Source organism: Leptinotarsa decemlineata, unplaced genomic scaffold, assembly GCF_025532065.1.
Source record: "Leptinotarsa decemlineata unplaced genomic scaffold, Ldec_3_MD MMD2_tig00026314_RagTag_RagTag, whole genome shotgun sequence".
NCBI classification, from domain to species: Eukaryota; Metazoa; Arthropoda; class Insecta; order Coleoptera; family Chrysomelidae; genus Leptinotarsa; species Leptinotarsa decemlineata.
The window spans coordinates 7911732-7933780 of NW_027412684.1; the positions used below are offsets into that span (position 1 = coordinate 7911732).

The 22049-nt window shown below is 35.9% G+C and overlaps 2 protein-coding genes across 2 annotated transcripts in view; both read left to right on the forward strand.

The window, feature by feature from the left end:
- The window catches only part of LOC111507183 (protein croquemort), a 184680-nt gene that overhangs the window by 7077 nt on the left and 155554 nt on the right, over positions 1 to 22049 (forward strand). The window lies entirely within an intron of this gene.
- On the forward strand, positions 1658 to 20974 carry LOC111505620 (odorant receptor 98a). The gene is made up of 7 exons (XM_023160462.2): positions 1658 to 2021; positions 6563 to 7017; positions 10018 to 10119; positions 10180 to 10282; positions 14521 to 14676; positions 20595 to 20809; positions 20864 to 20974. The coding sequence occupies exons 1-6, from the start codon at positions 1809 to 1811 to the stop codon at positions 20643 to 20645; spliced, it is 1080 nt and encodes a 359-aa protein (XP_023016230.2). The 5' UTR covers positions 1658 to 1808; the 3' UTR covers positions 20646 to 20809; positions 20864 to 20974.

Below are 22049 nucleotides of genomic sequence, written 5' to 3' on the forward strand. Positions count from 1 at the left end.
TATCAGCCATTTCCTCATTTGTGTATGCCATTTTAATAACAAGTGAATTATTAAAGTAACAAATTAAGAACAGAACAACAACACACAATTAGTATTAATTCAATTTCGAAAATTCACAAACTGACAGCGTCATACCAATTTAATTGTCACTATCGCTAATAGCGACCTACTAGATAGATTAGTTTCGTATTTTCGCATTTATGACGATGTATCTCTGTAGTTGTTCGTATAATAATTTTTTGCTGCGAACTGGTTCATTTTGGGCAAAAAACCCAAGAGACATTTTTATTTAGAATGAAACAGGCTACCACCTTCACTTTTTTGAAAAACCATACCCGGTTGGAGAGTCATTGACGTTAGAATTTGGGACTAGGAATTTCGTTTCTCCACCATGATTGGTTACTCCACTGAATCAGATTTTTAGAGTTTGGCAGAGCCGTACATTTACTATCTGACCTGAAAGACCACTCGCCAAACAAACTAATCGACTTCGTTAAGAAGCTGGGTTTCTTTAGTCGAGTTTGAATAGGTGTTAGCCACAATAAACCCTTGCGGGTTGCGGTGGGGGGTCGGATGACCATTCACTTTGGACCTAACTTACCCCCCTTCTTAACTTTCGAACGAGGTGAGAGTAAAACACAATTTTTGTGAAGAATAATCATTGTTAGTACTTTTTGGCAAAAAAGGTCATAGTGTGACTTCACTCACCGCCGAAAGGTCGCTGTCTACTTTTTTTTCAAAATACTTTTACCTTCACTTTTTTAAATTCCATAACCGGTTGGCGAGTCATTGACGTTAGAATTTGGGACTAGAAATTTCGTTACTCCACCATGATATGTCAGATTTTTTGAAATCAATGTGCATTGGAATAAGTAATCAGTAATATATTTTGCAATAGATGACTGTTGATTTCAAGGGCATTTTATTTTAACCCCGGTATTATATCTTATAAATAAAATCATCTGAGCAAATATTCAAAATGTTCATTATCAGTAAAACAGAATATTGTCCAATTTTCGAACTCATTGCCAACATTTCGGAATGTTTCTGTGGTGATGCTATCACAAGTTTCGGTAATTATGTCTCTTAGTTCCCATATTGTCTCAAGTTGATATAGATCCAAAGAAAAAAATCGTGAGGAGTCAAATCCGGTGACGGCAATATTTATCACATCCGAACGAAATCCGTCGATAGTGTGTGGAACTTTTCTCTTCACTGGTATTATTTATCTCATAAATAAAATCATCTGAGCAAATGTTCGAAATAATCTCCTAACAATAAAACAGACTATTTTGGAACTCATTTCCAAAATTTCGGAGTGTTTCTGAGATGATGCTATCACAAGTTTCGGTAATTCTATCTCTAAGTTCCCATATTGTCTCAAGATGATATAGATCCAAAGAAAAAAATCGAGAGGAATCAAATTCAGGGACGGCAATATTTATCATATACGAACGAAATCCGTCGATAGTTTGTTGAACTTTTCTCTTCGCTGGCTGGAGACTGATGAGCGGTTCCATGGTCTCAAAATTGCGTAGCCAGCAGCGTAACCATATATAACTTCCAAGGACAGAAAAAAGAAACAAATATGAGTGAAACACAAAATTTCAAACAACTGACACGTATATTTTCAAGTTCCCTCGTATTAGTAGGTATTACAGTCATTGGTATTGAAGACCACCTGCAAAAATAGTGGGTAATAAATATGCAAGAGGATTGTTATACTCGTAATAGCGTGATTGTTCCAGTCCTGTACTGTCCTTTTACATAAAAGGACAAGGAAATTTGTCTTATCGTGAGAATCCAACATGTCAGAAGAGGCAAATTTGAAGTTTCCTCTGAGAATTTTGATGAGTGCAGGATGTTTGAAAGAGCAAACTGTTGTAGACAAATTCAAAATATATATTTCATTTTCATTTCTTTTCATCGTTGACTTTTTGCTGATTTGGACTCTATGTTGTGAAACGAAGACCTTCGAAGATGTTGTGACTATTTCTGAAACAGCAGGTTGTTATTGGCAGGTATTTTTATTTCGTACAAATCCTCGATATTGGATCTATGAGAAATTATATTTCATGAATTTTCATTTTGTTTTTATATTTCGAAATAAATATATCTGGAATACATCAAGTTTGAGCTTGATCAATCATTCGTTGAATACTATGAAAATATAATAATTATAGTAATAGGGTGGACTTATTACTTGACATTGTTGATTTTCTTATATTTCAGTGTTTCACGTTTTGGAAATACAAGTGATTGTATCTTCGATGCCCGCTGCGTCTAATTCTAAACAATTAATTGTCTAAATCCCCATAAAAATGTAGATGGATCAACATTATTCATATTATAGAGACGGCTCATTCGTTCTATAATTGATTAAAACTCATTAATACAGTTTAGTGTCTGATTTTCAATATATAGGGTAAAAACCGCAACACGTGTTTTGCTATACAATAGCTTTTAGCTTTCTCAAGCGTACAATAGCTTTTACAAGCATTTAAAAGCTATTTTTTAGCGAAACACGTGTCGCAGTTTTGTGTAAAAACCTTTATAGTGAAAATCATACAATAAACTGTTTTAATGAGTTTCATTATGAATTTTCATCAAGTATCAGCCAGTAATTAATTATGTTCATATACCAAATGCATTCTCTATACAGGGGTCGGCAAATAGTTTTAGGTGGGGTCCGGATACTGTGGGAAAATTTTAACGAGGTCCAGAAAAATCAACTGATAAAATTTGAGTGCTACCTACGTAACATTTTGGTTTCAAATCAAAATCTGAATTATAAAACACAAGACCTCAAATTGATGTGAGAAATTACACCGACGGTCTTGGGCCAGTTTTTTATAGTTTGGTTCTCGAGAGGTGGGCAGCAAATTCAAAGTGTGTCTTCTAGGTGGGCGTCTTTTAGTCTCGAACGATATTTGTTTTTCAAAAAAATCATCTTTGAGAAATATGTTTCACATACGTATGTCGAGCCAAACAGAGTGGCCAAATGTATTGCTTGTTTTTTGCACATTGGGATTGGGGTTTTTTGGGACATATTAGGCCCAAAAGTCTTCAGTGGATACCGTGTTATACATTTGCAAAGACACATCTTGCGAATCAATTATCTTTATTTGAAGTGATGCCTTTGACAAATTAAACAACTTAGCAGCAACATCTGTCCATTCTGCTGCTACATAAACTTCAAATGGCGATTTAAAAAACGGATAGCCAATCGTTTTCAAAAAATTTATAGAAAGAGAATTATACACTCCATTGTGTTTGATAATGATACACAGGGTGAATATGAATCTTCTTATGAATATGACAAAAAATAAACATAAACAATGACATATAGAAATGGTTGTTCATCAAGTTAAAAATGTTGTCTTCAAGTTAGATACTGGTGCAATGAGAAATATCATCAATATAAAAACTATTCTGTCTTTGAATATAGATGAAAAACTATAAAGAGGCTAATAAGTTATACAAATGATACTATACCTGGAGTTGGCGAATGTCGTTTACATTGTTATTATAAAAATGTTTACTGGTTACATTTTGTTATAGTAGATATAGACTCTTCTGCTATTTTAGGTTTGGATAGTTATATAAAATTGAACATTGTTAAAAAAAAGATTATATTGATTGTGGTCATGTCGTAAAAAAATACATTTTTCACGGAGTTGGTTGCCGTTAAAAACCTCTTCACATTCAACTGAAATTAAATGCCGCACCTAAAATCTACTCAACACGAAAAATTCCGTTTCCTCTTATGCCTAAGTTTAAGGGATGTTTGAAGGAAATGGAGTAGCAAGGAATAATATCTGAATCGGACTATCCCACAAAGGCTCAGAGATGGCTCTTTGAGAATTTGCCTCGATCCGGTTGAGCTTAATAAAAATATTCGCTGAGAACATTATCTTTCACCAACTTTCGAAGAAATCGGTGCTAAATTAAAAAAATGCTAAATATTTCAGTACTTTCGCTACACCTTTCAGCAGATACCACTATTTAAGATACCGTTTGGTATAAACTATGCTTTTGAGGTTTTCCAAAAAAAAATTTAAAGCTTTTTCTGGCATACCGGGGTAGAGATATATGTTGATGAAATTTTGATATGGGGTAACACCAAAGAAGATTATAATGAACGTCTGGAAAATTAATTAGGAATCGCAAAGCAAAACAATGTTAGATTCGATGAAAATGAATGTAAATTCTGATCAACTGAAATCGTTTGTATGAGATATGATTTCAAAATCGATGCATCAGGGAAATACCTCTTCCTGAGAATAAAAGGGATTCACAGCGGTTTCTGGGCATGATAACTTATGTGAGTAAATTCATCGACCATTTAACACTGCTCCATTGAGACAGTTGCTAAAAAAAGACACTGCCTGGTGTTGGGAATCAGTACATGATAATGCCTTCAGGCTATTGAAGAAAAAATTAACAATTCATCCCATCTTACAATTTTATGATTCGGAAAAGCCTATTACAATCTTAGCAGATTCTCCAAATCATTAATCAATACCCAATAAAAACTATTCACTGCCCAAACAGGTACAAGACCTACTTACAGGCCAGTATGGCCAGGAATCCAGACCAGAGACAATCTGTTGAGTCTTCCTATCGAGGAGAGTCGTTTTTGGCAATTTGCTACCAATATAGACGTTGCTCGATAGGAGCCAAGAGCTTCCAATGCCGCTTGACTGTCCGAGAATATTTTTATTGACTTATGTATGAGGTTAGACTCTTTCAATCTCTCCGCACACAATTCAGTAGCGTAAATTTCCGCTTGAAATACAGTCGCATAGGTTCCTAGGCAGGTTGATATCTCTGTCCTGGGACTCCGACCCAGGACCTCCAGTCCTCTCTACTGGAGTACAGTACTTTATAAGGCACTTCGTAGTTGACAGTTGGAGGCATAAAGTCAAAGGCCATTTCCAGAATGCTGTGACTTCCAATGCACGGGCTTTCAGATCTACTTTTCTTCTGTCGAGGGCATCAAGCAAACTATCCATCATGAACGACCACAGAAGAGGAGATAGTACCTCACCTTGAGGGTAGCCTATGGTGACCCTGAACCTAATTGTCTCGCCTTGAAAAGTCGAGTTGCAGTTCTGTTTACCAGATGGCATATATCCAGCCAGTTATGGTCGATTATATACCTTTCCTAGCCACAGATGATCCTATAGATTTAGGTAGTGCATTGTCGATTGCTCCTTCAATATCGAGAAATACAGCAACCACAATCTCCTTGTTGTCAAGGGATTGGGAAATTTTCTCTGAAAGGCTGTTTAATGCTAAATCTATCGATTTGCCGGTTTGATGAGCATACTGGTGGTTATTCAGGGGGATGCATTTATTATCACCCTCCTGATGTGCCCTTCCAGTATCCTCTCAAGTCCTTTTAACAGGAAGGATGTAAGCTGATTGGTCGTACCGATTTGTGGTGTGGGTCTTTCCGTGCCGTTTCAGGTGTATATACTACCCTTGCTGCTAACCAACTGGGTGGTATATAGTTCCACGCCAAACTAGCTCTATACAATTTTATGAGAATAGGTAAAATTATTTTCAGTCCGTTTTGAAGAAGAGCTGGAAATATACCATCCTCTCCAGGAAATTTGAGGGCTGCAACGACTTGATAGCCCATTCAACTGCCGGTGCTGTGATAACCTTCTTGACGACCTCCCAATCGTTCTTTTTTGGGCGTTTAGCGCCCTCGAAGATGGGAGATCTGTTGTTATCAAGGGTCAGATATCCAGGAAAGTGGTTTTCTATCCAAATCTCTAACGTTTCTTTACTAGAGGTCGTGAATGTTCCATCTAGTCGTTTAAGCGACCCAATTTCAGCAGTCGGCTCTCTAGAGAGAATATTGTGAATTCTTGTGCTGCGAGGTGAATCAGAGATACTCTCACAGAACTTCCTCCAAGACTCCCGTTTTGCTTTTCTAATTTCCTTGTTGTATGTCGTTAGAGTAGTTTTATAAAGCTCCCAGTTACCTGACTCTTTAGCTCGATTGAATAATCGTCAAACTTATTTTCTTTGTTTTTCCAGGCTTTTGTTCCACCAAAAAGAGTTATGGTTATCTCTTTTAATCCCCAGTGGACAGTTCTCATGATAGGATGAGATCACTGCTTCACGAGATCGCTCCGCTACTGCGGTGTACTGAAAAGAAGAATGACTATTGTTTTTCGTCATTTTTTCGCATATAAGTAACCTTAAACTCATTGTTGAAAATATTCGTTTCTTCTGAACTATATTATCCATTCTTCTGCATTTTAGTCTCCATCATTCTTTTCATAGTATCATATATTATTTTTTCAACTCACTCATCCAAATATCTTGTTTCTTAAATACTCTCGGCATTTAATGAGAAATATATTTTCAACAATTGTTCACCAAACATAAAACTTTTCCCGAGTATACAGTTATTTTCCAAGTTGAACGAAAGTCAGTTTTTTATTAACCTGTATAAAGTCCTCCATCATAATTTTCATATTTTTTAGATTGTGGAAGGTGGATAAAAAACTTTTTCAACATAATTGGAAAGTACCTTTTTTTTCAGGCGACGTCGAAACTTCTGGTTCTCATCATCTATAACAACGACCTGAAGAACATCCTCACCTTACGGGACCATTTCTGGGAATACGACAAATTTGGAATGGAGTTTGGTAATAAACTGAGAATGTTTCCTAAAAATGCATACAGTTTCATCAAAGTATACGTATTTTTTGTTCTGGGCGTACTTTCGATGATGATATTGAATCCCATTCTGTTTGGCATTCTTCCTACAAAAGTTTGGGTTCCCGACGGACGAGTGTGGTTTTATACGACATGTTTTATTCAAACCGAAGTTCACATTTACTGTGCTATTGCGAGTGCTTTGGGATTTGATACGTTGTTCGCACTCATCTTTATAGAGGCAACAATACAATTCAAATTGCTAAATCGAGCTTTCTCAATGATGCAAAACCACAACGACATGAGAGCGTGTGTGGATCATCACGTGTTTCTTTACGAGTAAGTAAATAGTAACAATAATAAATTTTTCAGCTCCCGGTGAGACGAATATTGTCTGAAAAGAGGAAGAAAAACGTATGAAATTTTAAGATTTCTCTCTTTGAACTCCGAATACTCTATCTTTGGTGCAATGATGCCCTCTCTATTCTCGAATCTCAAGATGAAGCCGGCCACGAAGGCAGAAATTTTGCCCGAATGAATGTAGAAAGTTGTCATTCTTGGCGTTTTGCGTCTGCTTAGGGCACATGGGCCTTGGACCCAATGATCACTTAACCCACGATGTGGGAAGTAGTCACTGATTGATCATTCTGGCTCACTCTCCCTAATATGTTGGAGGTCAGGAGCAGGGTCCGACTAGCTTACCCTACGTTAAAAATAATAACATAATAGTCATACTGATAATAATAATAATATGGCCTGGATCGATTACCGCAAGGCATTTGATACAGCATCGCATGATCTCATCTTGCATTTGCTCAGATACTTTGCGGTACACGACCATATAGTGAGATACCTTGAACAACTGATACCACCCCTTCAAACAAACTAATACCACTCTGGCGGAATCGCTTCACCATAACACCTGATCAAATCAGAGTCAAAACAGGTGGGTCACCTTCAGAAGGGGTGTATTTCTCTTCTGCATCTCACTATTGCCATTGTCTGTTGCGCTCAGAAATACTCGAGGGTATAACTGTGGCACCCCTGGAAACCAGAGGCACAAGATCACCCATTTGTTTTATATGAATAAACTTGTACTTTTTGCCTTTGGAGGGAATAATCTCCATCAGTCCGTGAGGGTGGTAGAAGAATACACACATGCTATAGGTATGGAATGCGGGGAGGATGTGCAACTCGTAGATGGCATCCTACACCATCTGGATGTTAGAGAGACGTATACTTACCTCGGCGTGGAGCAACGCCACACACAAGAGATAACAGCAGTGAAGAACTCTCTCCGTGGCATGTATCAGCACAAACTCCGATAGATCTGGTCATCGGAACTGTCGGAAAAGAACAAAGTTGCTGCAACAAATATGCTCGCATTCGAATCTTACTCTACTCGTTTGGAGTAGAGAAGTGAACTCGGGAGGAGCTGAATCAACTCGACGTAAAGACTCAAAAAATTCCAAATCATCCTTTCCACGGGTGTACTTCCCCCAACAACAGGGAGGCCGTGGATTTTTCAGTTTGAAGTATATACATGACAAAATTGTAATGTATGGAGCCTGTAGATTTCTCAGAAGTTCAGATCCCCTTCTCTGCATGGTCCGCAACCATGAGAGAGCAAGAATTGGAGCATTCCTCTTTAGCGCAGCTGCCCGAGCAGCTTATAAACTCGGTTTAGTTTTCGACTCTGAACGAGGTGATAATAACTCTGTCAACGAGTTGGAACCCGTTCAGAAAAAGGCTCCGAGGAATAATCAATCCGTTGTGGGCAACGAGAAGTGTCGTATTTATTGGAACTATTCGTTCTTCGCCCTCAGGCTCATACAAGCTAATAAGCCTGATGTAGTCCTTCTCGAACACCAGAGTAACACGATGTTCGTCGTGGAGTTTTCAGCTCCTAGCGAGACGAGTATCGTCCAAAAAGAGGAGGTAAAACTCTATCCAGACCACTCTGTCGAGATGGTTGTTCTGATTATTGGTGTTTTTGGCGGAATGATGCCCTCTCTACTCTTAAATCTGAAAAGCATACCGGCTTGCCGCATTAAGGCAGAAATCTTAGACAAACAGATGCAGAAGGTTGCGCTTGCTCAGGTCACATAATTTTCGATCCACTGATCACTCACCCCACGGTCACGGAAGCTTAAGTTGAAAAAAATAATAAAATATAATAATAATATACGCATGCTATCGGTATGAAATTCAAGATAGACAAATGTGCAACGGTCCATCTCGTTGGGCCGTTCCAATCTCACTCGTTTGGAAACGTTTCTTTTATAGTTTCATGTAATAGTATAGTATTTGGTATTTTTTCGATAATTTAAAAAAATCAAACTCACTTTCACGCCACTTCCTTCATCATAACCACAAACTTGAAAGTTATTCAGTAATAGTTACTTTTCTCAAACACCAAGCTGAAAATAATCTTCATGGATCAAAATAAAATTGAAATAAAGTACGCTGTCTGTTCAAAAAGTTAGGTGAGCTATAATTTTTCTCAAAAAATATCTATTTATTCCTCACTTTCTATTTTGTTCCCTTCGAAGTAACGCCTCTCAGTTATAAACACTTGTGCCAACGTTTTTTTCCAGTTTTCGAAGCAGTTCTGATATGCACAAGAAAATGTCGCAGGGGGCCAAATCTGGTGAATCCGGTGGCCAGAAAACAAGCAATGACGAGTGGGCAGGTGCGTTATCGTGATGCAAAAGAGGTGAATTGTTTTTTCGCAATATCGGACGTTTTCTTCGTATTGCTTCCCGCAAGCGGTGCACAACATCAAGATGATACTCCTTATTGACTTTATAACTATGTGGCAAGAATACTTGATGCACTACGTCACGTCAATCGAAGAAAACAGTGAGCAAAACCTTTGACATCTTTGTTGAATTTGGCGTGCTTTTTTGGTCTTGGCTCCCATGGGCTCTTCCATTGGGACTATTGGACTATGGTTTCGATGTCATAACCATGTATCCATTATTCGTCACCAATTACGACCCTCTTCAGCAAATTTGAGTCGCCGTTGACGTCACTCAACAATTCTTTAGCGATGCCCAGACGACGGATTTTCTGTTCAAAATTCAGCAATTATCATATGTATATTCACACTAGTTAATATTGTTCAATTAACATTATTGAACATTCTAATCTTAGGATAAGAACATTCATATGAATCCAGGAACGTATCAATATTCCAGTAAAAAATAGTACCTCGATAAGACAAATTCAGCTTAAGTCAATAATTGAAATGCCTTACCTTATGAAATATCGTGTATTTTCTGTATTTTCTTTTCTACAGAATGAAAAGTACTTGGCTTCAATAATATCTCATTTCAGGTTCATTGAAAAGTTAAAGAATATTTTTTCAGTATTCCTATTGGCACAGTGCTTCGACTGTATGGTTATAGTTAGTATAAAAATGCTCGTTGCTGTAGATCCGTGAGTGACCTTTATGTTTATGAAAAAATATTGTTTTACTAACCACTGTAATTTTTCTAGAAACCAAAATGTGATTCTCAGAACGAAAGCAATAATGTACGTAATTGGTATCAATGTCCAGCTGTCTTTATTTTGTTTTCCGGTTGGTTTCTTAAAAGATGAGGTGAGAACTGAGGGTTGGGGATTGCACACCTCTGCAACTACTTCAAAATTGTGAAACGTAGACATTTATATATTCTTTATAAAATACACGGTGGCCCATTGGAAAGAGACCTGCAAGTTTGACAGTTTTCTCACTTGAGATAAAAATTCTTATCCGAATAGGGGTACGTACGTCGGCCCAGTGGCGGAAAGCTCCAATTTATCATTTCGAAAAATGTAAAAAAATACTTAAATATTCTAAATCGCGCGCACAATAGTACGAAGGTATTACTGACATCATAGTAAGTTAATTTAAAACTGACAGGCTCGATACTATGGATTATAGAGGGCAAGCTTACGATAATGCTGACACGATGACTAGATGCCACACAGGTGTACAACAGCGGATAGAAAATATCAACTCCTGTGCCAAGTTCATTCCCTGCTCTAATCATTCCTCAAACCTAGTTAGCCTACATGTAGCTGTAGTTGAAGTAAATTCCGTCACTTTCTTTACCACGCTAGAACGCTTCTTGTCTACGTCACCGCACCGGTGAGAGGTTCTCCTTGTAGCCGCTGGAAAGAGTTTGACACACAGGACACACGTAAGAATTACAAAAAAACATTGACCGTTTTGGTGAGACTATTTTAACAAAATGAAACTTTGAACACACGTACGGGTGCCGGAAGTTCATCAGTTGCTATGTAGTCATTTTTATTTTTAATTTACTTGGGTTTCTAGTATCCGATACTGCGTGAGGTTAATGATACTCATAGTATTTACAAACCGAGAGACTCAATATAGATACATCAGTGTGCACAAGAAAATCGAGAGAAACTTGTAAACGGAGCTGTCCAATAATCTGAAAGTTTATGCGAACAACTTGGATCTACTTGGAATTCCTTCCGAACCCCCAAGACGAATCAGGAGGAAGCAAATTTTTGGCGAACGATGTTCACTTCAGTAGACAAAGTGATGACAAAGTGATATGCCTTAATAATTCCAGTAGTAATGCTGGGCTTGGAAGAACTTAACCTAAATCAAACTCTTCAGGGCATAAATACAGAAGAGTTTCGACTTTAACGCGCACGTCTACGAGCCTTTTAGGAACAGACCCAGATTGAAAATAGTAACTCATTAAGTCTGGCTCCCTGTGCTTATCAAAATATATCTGATTCCTCACCAAATGATTTGAAATCCACTAGATACTCGTTAGGTCAACAAGAGGATTGCTCTGAATTCTTGGGGTTCTTGTCGAATACCCTTCGTGAGCCAAAAAAAACAACAGAATCAATACTCCTGACCGCTCTGGATTGAATAATTCCGTACAGTCTATCTCGTCTTGTGTTTGTAGACCTTTTGTTGGAAAAATCACCACTTGTTTACTTTGTAGTAAATGTTTAAGAGGTAGCAAAAACGTGTGTGAATATGTGGAACTTCAACTAGCGTTTCCTAATATGACATAACCAGTCCGTGCAAAGCTTGTTGTTAAATCATCTCAAAATGAAACTTTCAACGGGTGATGATCAACTGTTTTGCTAAACATGCGCCAAACTAACTGACTATTATAAGAAAACAAGTATAGCTGAGCCATCAGTCAATCTAATAATAACACTGATGATCTTCAAATATGACTCAACCTCTGACACAAGCACCAAACTCTTACGAAGGTTCGAAATAGATGAACACTTCAATCTAGCAGACCACTATTATAATCTCCATGCAGTCATTCTTCACTGTGGCTCTGGCGTTGAATCTGGTCATTATTACACATTGGTCAAAGACGAAACGAACTGATTTAAGTTTGACGATAGTCGTGTCACTAAGATTTCTGGCGATGTCTTGAATTTATTGAAGCCTCTGAAGGCACCCTACATTTTGTTTTATGAAAGAGAGGACATTGGCATATCAAGGTCTTTAGATAATGTGGTACTGCAGGTTTTTTCAGATTTTCCAGTCACTAAAAAAGCAAATGCGCCACTGGAATTAATTAAGTCGCCCCAGAGCGCCAATTAATTTTTGTTGTTTCCTAATTTCATGATTTCTTCTTTAATATATTATAGTTTTCAAAATATATTATATTGATGATTTTGTTGAGGACTTTTCTTAATGAAAGCACGTAAAGTACATTTTTGATCAAATTTTTGTTCAAATAAATACAGTAGCTCAAGGACTAGTAGAGCTTTCATGAAAATATGTTGACGGATTTACCAACTGATCTTTTTGATGTCGATGTTGACTCTACCGTACAGGCTACAGTGGGTCCATTGCTAAAGGTGAGGCCCTTACATGGCAGTAATCAACGATTCTCCTAATTCAAAATGCAAATTTAATTTAGTAGTGAAGTTTTTTCGTTTTCTACATTAGGAGATTCTACGTAGTTGACTCTTATCTGTCACTTAAACATGCAATACCTTTCTGTGAAAGGTATTGCACTATCACCTAAGAAGAATATCCAAAAAAAAAGAAGACAAAACAACAATCAAAAGTAGTCATCCAACCATCAATGGAACCTGTGTTCTAAGAAATTTAAGAAACACGAGCTGCCAAAAAATTAAACTAAGAAAACAGACAAAGACTATTACAAAATACATTAAAAACATCATCTTCTTGTAAGTCTGAGGGAAGACAAAATATTTTATACGGTGATAAAGAAGAGTTAAGTGATGATTTTGTTAAAGAAAGGGGAAGTAAAACAGGTGTTAAGTACCTCTGCGTCATTTCTGGTGATTTTGGTAAAGACAAAGAAGAGTAGTTCAGGTGTGTGAGCTGTGGAAGCTGGTATTCGACTTGAGATGATAGTAATACTACCTGGTTAAAGTATATATACACTATAATATATGTACGAAATTAGGCGATTATCACCTGAATGATTCGGTAATTACCATACAAATGAAAAGTTTATTCAAAGTGTCATATTCTTCTAAATTTGTTTTCTTTTTCATTTTTTATGTTAACGATTTATAAGATAGACCTTTTAAGGAGTGAATTTGAAAATAGAGCGAAATTGAAATGAACCTATTTGAAGTAAGTTTTAATTTTATTTTTTCTCTTTCGATCATTACCTAACAGAGGAAGCAATAATTTTTTTTCATTCAGGAAGGATACGTTAATAGATGAACAGACATTGAATTTTATCTGGAATGACGCTTCGTCTCTGAAATTTAGGCTATTCGTCGCCAAACTGAAATTTCAAAAATTTTGCTGGATGGATTCACAAATGGGTTTTTGAACAAATGATTGAGCAAACAAGGGATGATTTCATTGTGGAAATGATGAAAACTATTGAATTTCATTTTCTGAACCATCTAAGTACAAGAGTAAAGGCAACTTTATTCAATGAGAGCCATGGTTATAGACACGTACATCTTGGTTACATCCTGTAATTATCAGTAGAATGGGAAACTGATTCTTTGGCCAATACAAAATGAAATATTGAAAATCCTGTCAGAAATAAGGTAGTAGAAGTAGTTGTTTTGGATCGAATTGCTATGAACCGTACATCAATTACTTTGTGATGCAACGTGATCCACTGTGAAGGGGATTCTGAAACACAATAAATGGCAGAACTTTGAAGAAGTTGAATTTCTTAGAAAATTGAATGAAGTTGACAATGGCCGCCTTTCACCATTTTATGAATAATATTTAAAATAATTATAAATAATCCCAACTATTCAATATTCGCTTCACAGAATAATGTTCTTTTTTATGAATTTCGCTGTAAAACGAGGCTTTCTCTCATTATGCATCAAGTGTTTGATAGTTTCTGGATGGAACGTTTCTGATAGACGGATTGGAAAGAAGGTTGCTATCGAATCGTCCGCGAAGTCACCTGAATTGTCTCTATTTGATTTTTTGGAGACATTTGAAATCGGCAATTGTAGCAACAAATAGCATTCAATATGCTGCACAATGTCTGGCAACACAATTATCGCATATTTTCAAAAAAATGAGATAATTCTTAGGTACTAATCAATGAAATTAAATTGAACTTCTCGAGAACAACTAGTTTGAAATAAAAAAGTAAAGTGGCTTTTTGAGTAAATTCATCCCTTTCCGAAAGATTTATCACAACATGCCCCTTTCCAATGGGAAAAATAAGAGTAAATGCCGGCCCCGCCATAACATCTTGGCGGAGGAATGGAAATAATATGTACATATGATCTCGGCGAAACAAAAGTATTCGGGTTAGAGTTTTTTTTTTCATTTCCACATACTGCAAACTTGTATCCGATGGGCCATCCTGTATATGGTTTCAGCTAGACAGATCACCTGAGGCCATCAGTAGTTGCCCATGGCTCTTGAATAATAAAACTTTTAGAAATGATATAATCTTCATCATGATGCGCTGTCAAAGAATGATTTCGTTTAGAGCTGGAGGACTATTTGAAATAGATCGTCAAGCATTTACCGGGGTAAGTTAATTTTAGATATGTAATCTGATTTCATAATTTGGTCAGTTGACATGCAAACTCAACAACAGAAACCAACAAAAAGACTACAACAGTAAAATCGGGTAATCTTCATTTCGATTTTGATTTTCATGCTTTATCTGTCAAGAACAACCCTAGGTAAATCTTACAGAACATAGTAAATTGAAAAAAAAAATAGAACAAAGATATGTTCGAAGTCACCTTGTACCTGAAGAATTCAATTCCTTATTCAAATAAATTCGCATTGGCGTACCCGCACTTTCATTCAAACTCCGCTTGAGATTATATCTGTTTGAATAATGTTTTATCACGTAGTTTTGTATCAATCTAAGGTATTTTATTTCAGTACTTCCACTTCATTTTCAATATGCATGTATTTTCGTGTTTTGTTTTGCGCTCTAGATTCATTTCGATAATGTTATATCAATTTTTGAATTGTTGACATACTCTCGCCTCAATCTTTCAATGTTTTTGCTATCTTCCTACTTCTTCCTACCTAATTTGATTGAAGAATATTATTTTATATTACGGTAACTTCATTTTTTGGTTCGTCAAAGGCAATTCCTCACACATATTTTTCCATTTCTCCAGTATCTTCAATACTGCTGTTAATGTGGTCTCATTATTTTCATTATTCACGAACTGATAAGACTTTGTTTAGTTCAACACTAACGATAGCTAATTCAAGGGTACATATGTATCCATTCGTCTTTTTTTATCATTTCCAGAGGTGAGTTCAATATCAGTCAGGGATCCAGTATCTCTTCCAGGTATTCAACTTTCCCCGATTCTCATCTCTAAGGCCCGGTTGTAGATGCATAGTTCATCTGTGGTTCTCTGTTGAACTGGGTTCAATTGAAAATTATTGTTGTAAATACGTCAGTCAACCTTGATCTGTAGTTCAAGGTTATGTTCATTTGAACGGGGTTTGAAGAGCGTTTAAAGATGGTTCAAGATGATTTTGATATTTGACGCTGTGTTGATAACCTCAAAAATTGATGTTGAATTTTCATTTTGCTGTTGATAGTGTTGATTATTCAAAATGAACGAATTGATCGAAGAATTAACCGACGATGAAGATTTTTTACAAATTTTAAATGGTTTTGTGCAACCTAGATGACCACAAACCTTCAGAAACAGACCAAGTCACTTTGAGATATGGACTGATAATGTATTCCAATGTAGATTGGATCAGATCTCAATCTAATTGATCAGATCTCAGAAGACATTAAATTCAGGGTCGATAAGTGAGTATTTGAAAATACATTTTGTTATTGTATTCTAACTATGACAAATTTCAGAAACCATGCTCTCACACCTGGCATAAAAATATTTGTGACATTACGGTACCTGGCCACAGGCTCTATACTTCAGGTTACAGCTGACTTCAATGGGATTGATAAATCTACAGCAAGTCGAGTCATTCGACAAGTTACAAGAACTATTGCAAGACTTCGTAATACCTACATTAAATTACCCCAAATTCAAGAAGAAATTTATCATACCAGACAAGGTTTCTTCAACATTAGTAAATTTCCTATATGTACCGGAGCACTGGATTGTACACATATTAGAATACAGTCACCTGGTGGACCCCAGGCTGAAAATTTTCGAAACCGGAAGGGATTTTTCTCATTCAATGTTCAAGCTGTGTGCGATGCTGAATTGAAAATAAACAATATTGTATGTCGTTGGCCAGGAAGTGCGCATGATTCGAATATTTTTAGAAATTATAACCTCAGGGCCAAGTTTGAAAATGGAGACTATGCAGACAGTGTACTAGTTGGAGATATTGATTATGGGATTAAAACATACCTTATTACTCCACTAGGAAATCCTCATACTCCTGCAGAACATCTGTTCAATGAATCACAGATCACGACACGTAATGCAATAGAGAGATGCTTTGGTGTATGGAAAAGAAGATTTCCAATTTTGGCTCTAGGTATTCGGTTAAGAGTGGAAAAAGTAGAAAGTATTGTAATTGCGTCAGCAGTACTGCACAATATAGCTTGCATTATGAGAGATGCTGAACCTCAAGTTAATGATGAAATTGAAGCTGCTATATATTTTGTGGACAATGAAAATGATGTTCATTTAAATCAAAATGGTGTGTAAATAATAGTGTTCGTTATGCTTTGATACACAACTACTTTGCAAACTTACTGTGAAATAAATTGAAAAAAGGAATATTGTTGTGATTAATAATTTACTTTCAGTTGTGTGTGATAATAATTAAATAAGGCACAATAAAACATTTAATAATTGTATTTATTACTCTAAAACAACCTATTTGTCGAGTAATCTTTTTTTTTCTTGAAGGAGAGACATATTCATATCATGTTCCTCTTTCAAGAATTTCATTTTCATCGCTGACTCAGTTTCTTGTAACAGCATCCATTTATCGTGTTTCTCTTGCATCTGCTTTAGTTTCAGCCGATGTTCTTCATAAAAAGCGGTCTTCTGAATTTCAGCAAGTTCTATTTTTGTAGAACACCATTCAACCAACCTACTGTTCAGAGAGTTTCGGTTCTTCTTCAAACAATTATTTCCTAAAACAAAAGACAGTTGTGAAACAAGACCGTCGATTGAACATGTGTGCACCTTCTCTATTTTCATGTTTGAAGGTGGTGTGAAAGTTCAGAAGATTTTTAGATACTGTGTAATAATAATAAAAACTTTATAAGAAAAGATATTACCATTAATTTGCAAAAGAATAGAAATAATCACCTTTATTAGTGGAGGACAGATTTCTGTCCCTAATTATAAGTGGTGATGAAATTTTTTTCTTCAACATGTCTGGAGTACATTTCGACCAATCTTCATGTATTATTGCTTTGGCAGTTTCCTTATTCGAAGTAATATAGCTGTGGTCTAACAATGCTGTTGAAAAAAAAACATGAGTCATGTATTTTGAGGAGGTCGGTCAATACATTGTGTGTCCATTTGAAAAATTATCATTCATTCCATAAACTATATGCAGTTTATTGGAGCGAATGAAATGTATTAGCAATAAATTTAATATAAAACAATATTTATTTACCAGTTTTTTCATTACTCAACTTGATGCTCCCTGACAGTCAAGAGATGGTAGTATCTGGAGCCCGTTTGTCTCGATTGTGTTACTGCACTCCACTATCTTCGAATCATTATTCAACTGTTTCCCTGCACATTGCATAAAATATTGTATTAATATCAATATGAGCATAAAATTAGAAATATATTACATACATTTTTAAACTCACTCAAATCGGATATATCCATTTCTTCATCCATAACTTCTACCACACTATCTGAAATGAAAGTTTTCTCTTTTGAAAAATAATAAATAAAATAATTCAATCTCACCATCGCGGTCATCATCGAATTCTGATTGTAAACCTGTCATTTGAGTTCCTATTATTTGCTTAATTGCATTATCCATGTCATCAACATGAAAATCTTTAGGTGGCCCACCTCCTGTCTTTTTCAAAAATGACTTTTCATCAGCAAATTTTTGTTTGCTTCGCTTCTTTATATTTTCATATTTATTTTTCAATACCTGCAATTGTCTATAATTTTCCCCAGATATACTATTAAATTCGTCTGTAACTCGTTTCCAAGCATTTAATTTGAGTTTGTTGGTATTTGTATCACTTCTTCTGCATTCAATTTGCTCTTTAAATTTCTGCACCAAGGATATCAAAATATGCTCTTCTTTTGAAGTAAAATTCGCAGATCGCTTTTTATTCGAGTCCTCCATCACATTTACAAATAAAACCACCACCTGTTTGTTCAAAATCACGTCCTACAACATTGATATCTACAGCATTCTCTACACGAATTCATATGATCAACTTACCTTTGATATATAGAATACAATTAAATCACGAATGTCTTCTCAAATGTATAGTTCAAATCCAAATAATTCGAACAACACGTAGAACAAACAATAATAAATGATCAAAACGCACAGAACGACATGAAATGTTCGCATAGAACATTATATTTCAGATGAAGAACTGAATTCAGTGCTACCAACAAGACATGAACAGCGTTCAACTGAACTAATGTTGATCTTGCACTCCACAACGAAAACCCTAATGATCTCGGTTTAAACATGACTGACAGTTCAGTTGAGCTAACGTTTACCTGTGACATCAACGACCGGGTCTAAGTTTGAGAGATCACATTCTATCTGGTTTGGTTCAAATGGTGAATATAACTGTGACAGATTTGGATCGCAGGGCCTTCTGCTAAACGTCCCCTCACTATATTATTTTATTAAACCTGAACTGAGTCTAACAAATCATTCCACGGCCAGTAATCCATGTCCATTTCGATCCAGAAGATGTAAACCAATTTTACTATGGGCATGCAGTCATCCTCATCTTGCCAAGAAAGCAACTGAGAAAACTTCCTTGCTTCCTTGCATATTCTGCTTTTTTCCGTAAGACGATCTAATGCCGTTAACATATCTACACTTTTCGTACTAAAATCTTGATGCAGTGGTCTGTTAGCCAGTGAAGCATCCAGTAGTGTCACCAGTATTTCCAAAGCAAATTACGTAAGACCCAAGGCATTTACCAAACCCAATCTTGTTTTCACAGGTTATTCCAATGATTACAAGCAGTATTTGAAGTAGAAGTCCGAGCTTTCCATTGTGTAGTAATCAGATTCCGTACACCAAATTTTATTGCATTTTTTTAAACTTTTCTAGTTTTTTGTCTCATTCATACCAGATCATATACCTGAAAACTATCTGGCTGGAGTGAGTCAAAATATTACATACATAAACAACTATTCAGACTTTTCAGTTGGTGGTCTGCGCACCCGCACCAAACCGAACAGTTTTGTTTGAGTAGTGTGCCCCCACCCAAAAACAACCAGACTAAACTATCGGCCGATAAAAAGTCTGTAGTGTGCGCTTGTCCTTAAAATAACGGTTTGGTGTTGCAAAAAAACTCCAGTAATATTCATACTGATCATATTCGATCTCTAAAGCCATCATCCCCTTCTCAACAACATGATTGAAAATCAGAGTTTCACTTTCATGTTTTCAACGCATGAAGAATAAATAACTGCAACTAACATGAAAAGTGAGAATTAAATTTGTACGTAGCCTTACAGGGCACAAACAAATGACATGAAATTTTCTAAAATGTCTTCACTAATGTTTCGTTCGTTCGTAAAAATGGTGGTTCTTTTATCTAATTCAATTATCAACTCAGAGGTTCTCTTTCAGGTATTTATGCAAGATCCTCACTTAAACAGGGACCATTTCTGTTCGATCTCTGGTTGGTATACTTTATTATACGTAGATATAATGTAAATGATCTGTTGGAGTGTTTCTTGTCCTTGATCATGCTCAAGCTTGACTTCTTTAAACATTTTTCTTCTTCTCCTGAGCCATTATGTTGTTTCTTCATTCACGTAGGTCATCACTTCGACCATTGACTTTCTAAAGTAGTCTTTTCTACTATTGTGTGTAAATTATTTGGATGGTTCATAGTGAATAGTGCAAGAACACAAAAACAATTCTTCATTTGGCAATCGAAGTCGAACTTTTTCGTTGGAACTGATTGGAGACCTCCGTTCATATTTGTCGAACGAGGGAATCCTCAGGCTTACTCCTTACTCAAAATTAATTATACCAAAATCATTGACCTCAAAAGTCGTAACCATGATTCACCCGAGTTCAACTGATCATATCTGAGACAAATGAAAGTAGCACTGTCTAGTATTGGAATATAAATGCAACGTGGTTTGAGGTTTATGTCAAATGCATAGAAGGCATTTTTGTAGGGGCAATCATCGTTTTTATTTTAACTCATAGGCTATGCTTATAAAAATGTTTCCTATTCAAAATAATGAAGATATTTGTTTGTAGTTTCTCATAATCAATGACTGTTTTTTTTTAGGTTTTCAAGTTTACATTTTCGGTCTACACTTTGTTGGGTGCAGTTCAATAAACATCAGTTTCAATTCAGTCAACAAGTAATTTCTTGCAAAACACATTGCTTCTAGTCTTTCACTATTATAACATTATAAGTAATATACACTATTAGAATCACGCAATATAGATGTTTTGCCTCAAAATACCTTCTTCTCAGAGAACTCTGAGAAGGATATGAAGGTATGACAATAATAAAAATGATAATGATAATAATAATTAAGACGTTACTTTCAGATATGGCCCATAGCATAGCCGATCGATATGAAAATAAGATAGTGAAATGTGAGTGTTTTTTATATGTTTATCACTTGTGCACTTAGATAAAACCAAAATACATTACCGTCACACATCTTAGATGATTGTTTTTTTTTCTGAAACCTGCATGTGTCGGGGTTTCGATGTCAGACCCCAACCGAAAATAGTGAAGAAAAGAGAATTGAAACTTTCTATATTATTTATCACTTTTATTTTCAATTAACGTTACTACAGTTTCGTCCTATAAGGACATTTTCTTGCACTGGCAATGCTTATGTTTATGAATTTCCAAGGATTCCAAATAATTGAATTTGCAACTCTTTCTTGAATAGTGCTAATTTTCCGTATAGTTTAGATTCGGGAACTTGTGGTTGCATGCCAAGGAATGGTTTGAAAACGTCGAATCATTTTTTTTCCAGTCTGAAGAACCTTTCATGTTTAGCATACCGTTTTTGGAAATTTCGGCCACATTGTCCCACATAAAACACTATTACACTTAAGCTTATAAACTCCAGATTTCTCCAACTTGTCCGCTTTATCTTTGGTATTGAAAAGGAAATCAGATAACCTGGCATGTGGTCTGAATGGCACTTCCACATTGTTTTTTCTGAAAAAACTCGCAATTATCATCTCTGTTGTTTTGAATATAACTGGAGTTTTTTCCCAACACCAAATCGTTATTTGTACACCTCGACACGTGTTTCGATCACCAAGTGATCATCTTCAAGAGGAAGATAGAACTATCTTCCTCTTGTGTAAAAATTACGATTTGGTGTTGGGAAAAAACTCCAGTAATATTCATTACTACACCAAATGTTCCAAACAGTACATCATAAGTCTGTTCTTTTACCAAAATATGTTAGAGTTACCCATTTCTTGATTTCTGATTGTTTGATCTGGGGGTAGTATATTAATCTGTTAGTGAATTTCCGGCTTTGTTTTCTAACTTCTGGATTGTATCTGCGTTGAAACCATTATTATGGCGTATCTGTGTAATTATTTTAATTTCCTTAACTAGATTGTTAGTTGACAAAGGCATTGAGAATGATATGTGCAACATTGAATTGCAGGCTGCTTATTTATGATTGTCTGGATGGAAAGAATCACTTGAGATGGTAATGTCTGTAAAGCTAGGTTTTCTAAATACATTGAACTCAAATTCATT

Coding starts and splice junctions, on each gene's coding strand:
- LOC111505620 (XM_023160462.2), top strand. CDS start 1,809: ATGTCAGAAGAGGCAAATTTGAAGTTTCCTCTGAGAATTTTGATGAGT. Junction 10,120..10,179: donor ATGCTCGTTGCTGTAGATCC/GTGAGTGACCTT, acceptor TAATTTTTCTAG/AAACCAAAATGTGATTCTCA. Junction 10,283..14,520: donor TTGGTTTCTTAAAAGATGAG/GTGAGAACTGAG, acceptor ATATGGTTTCAG/CTAGACAGATCACCTGAGGC.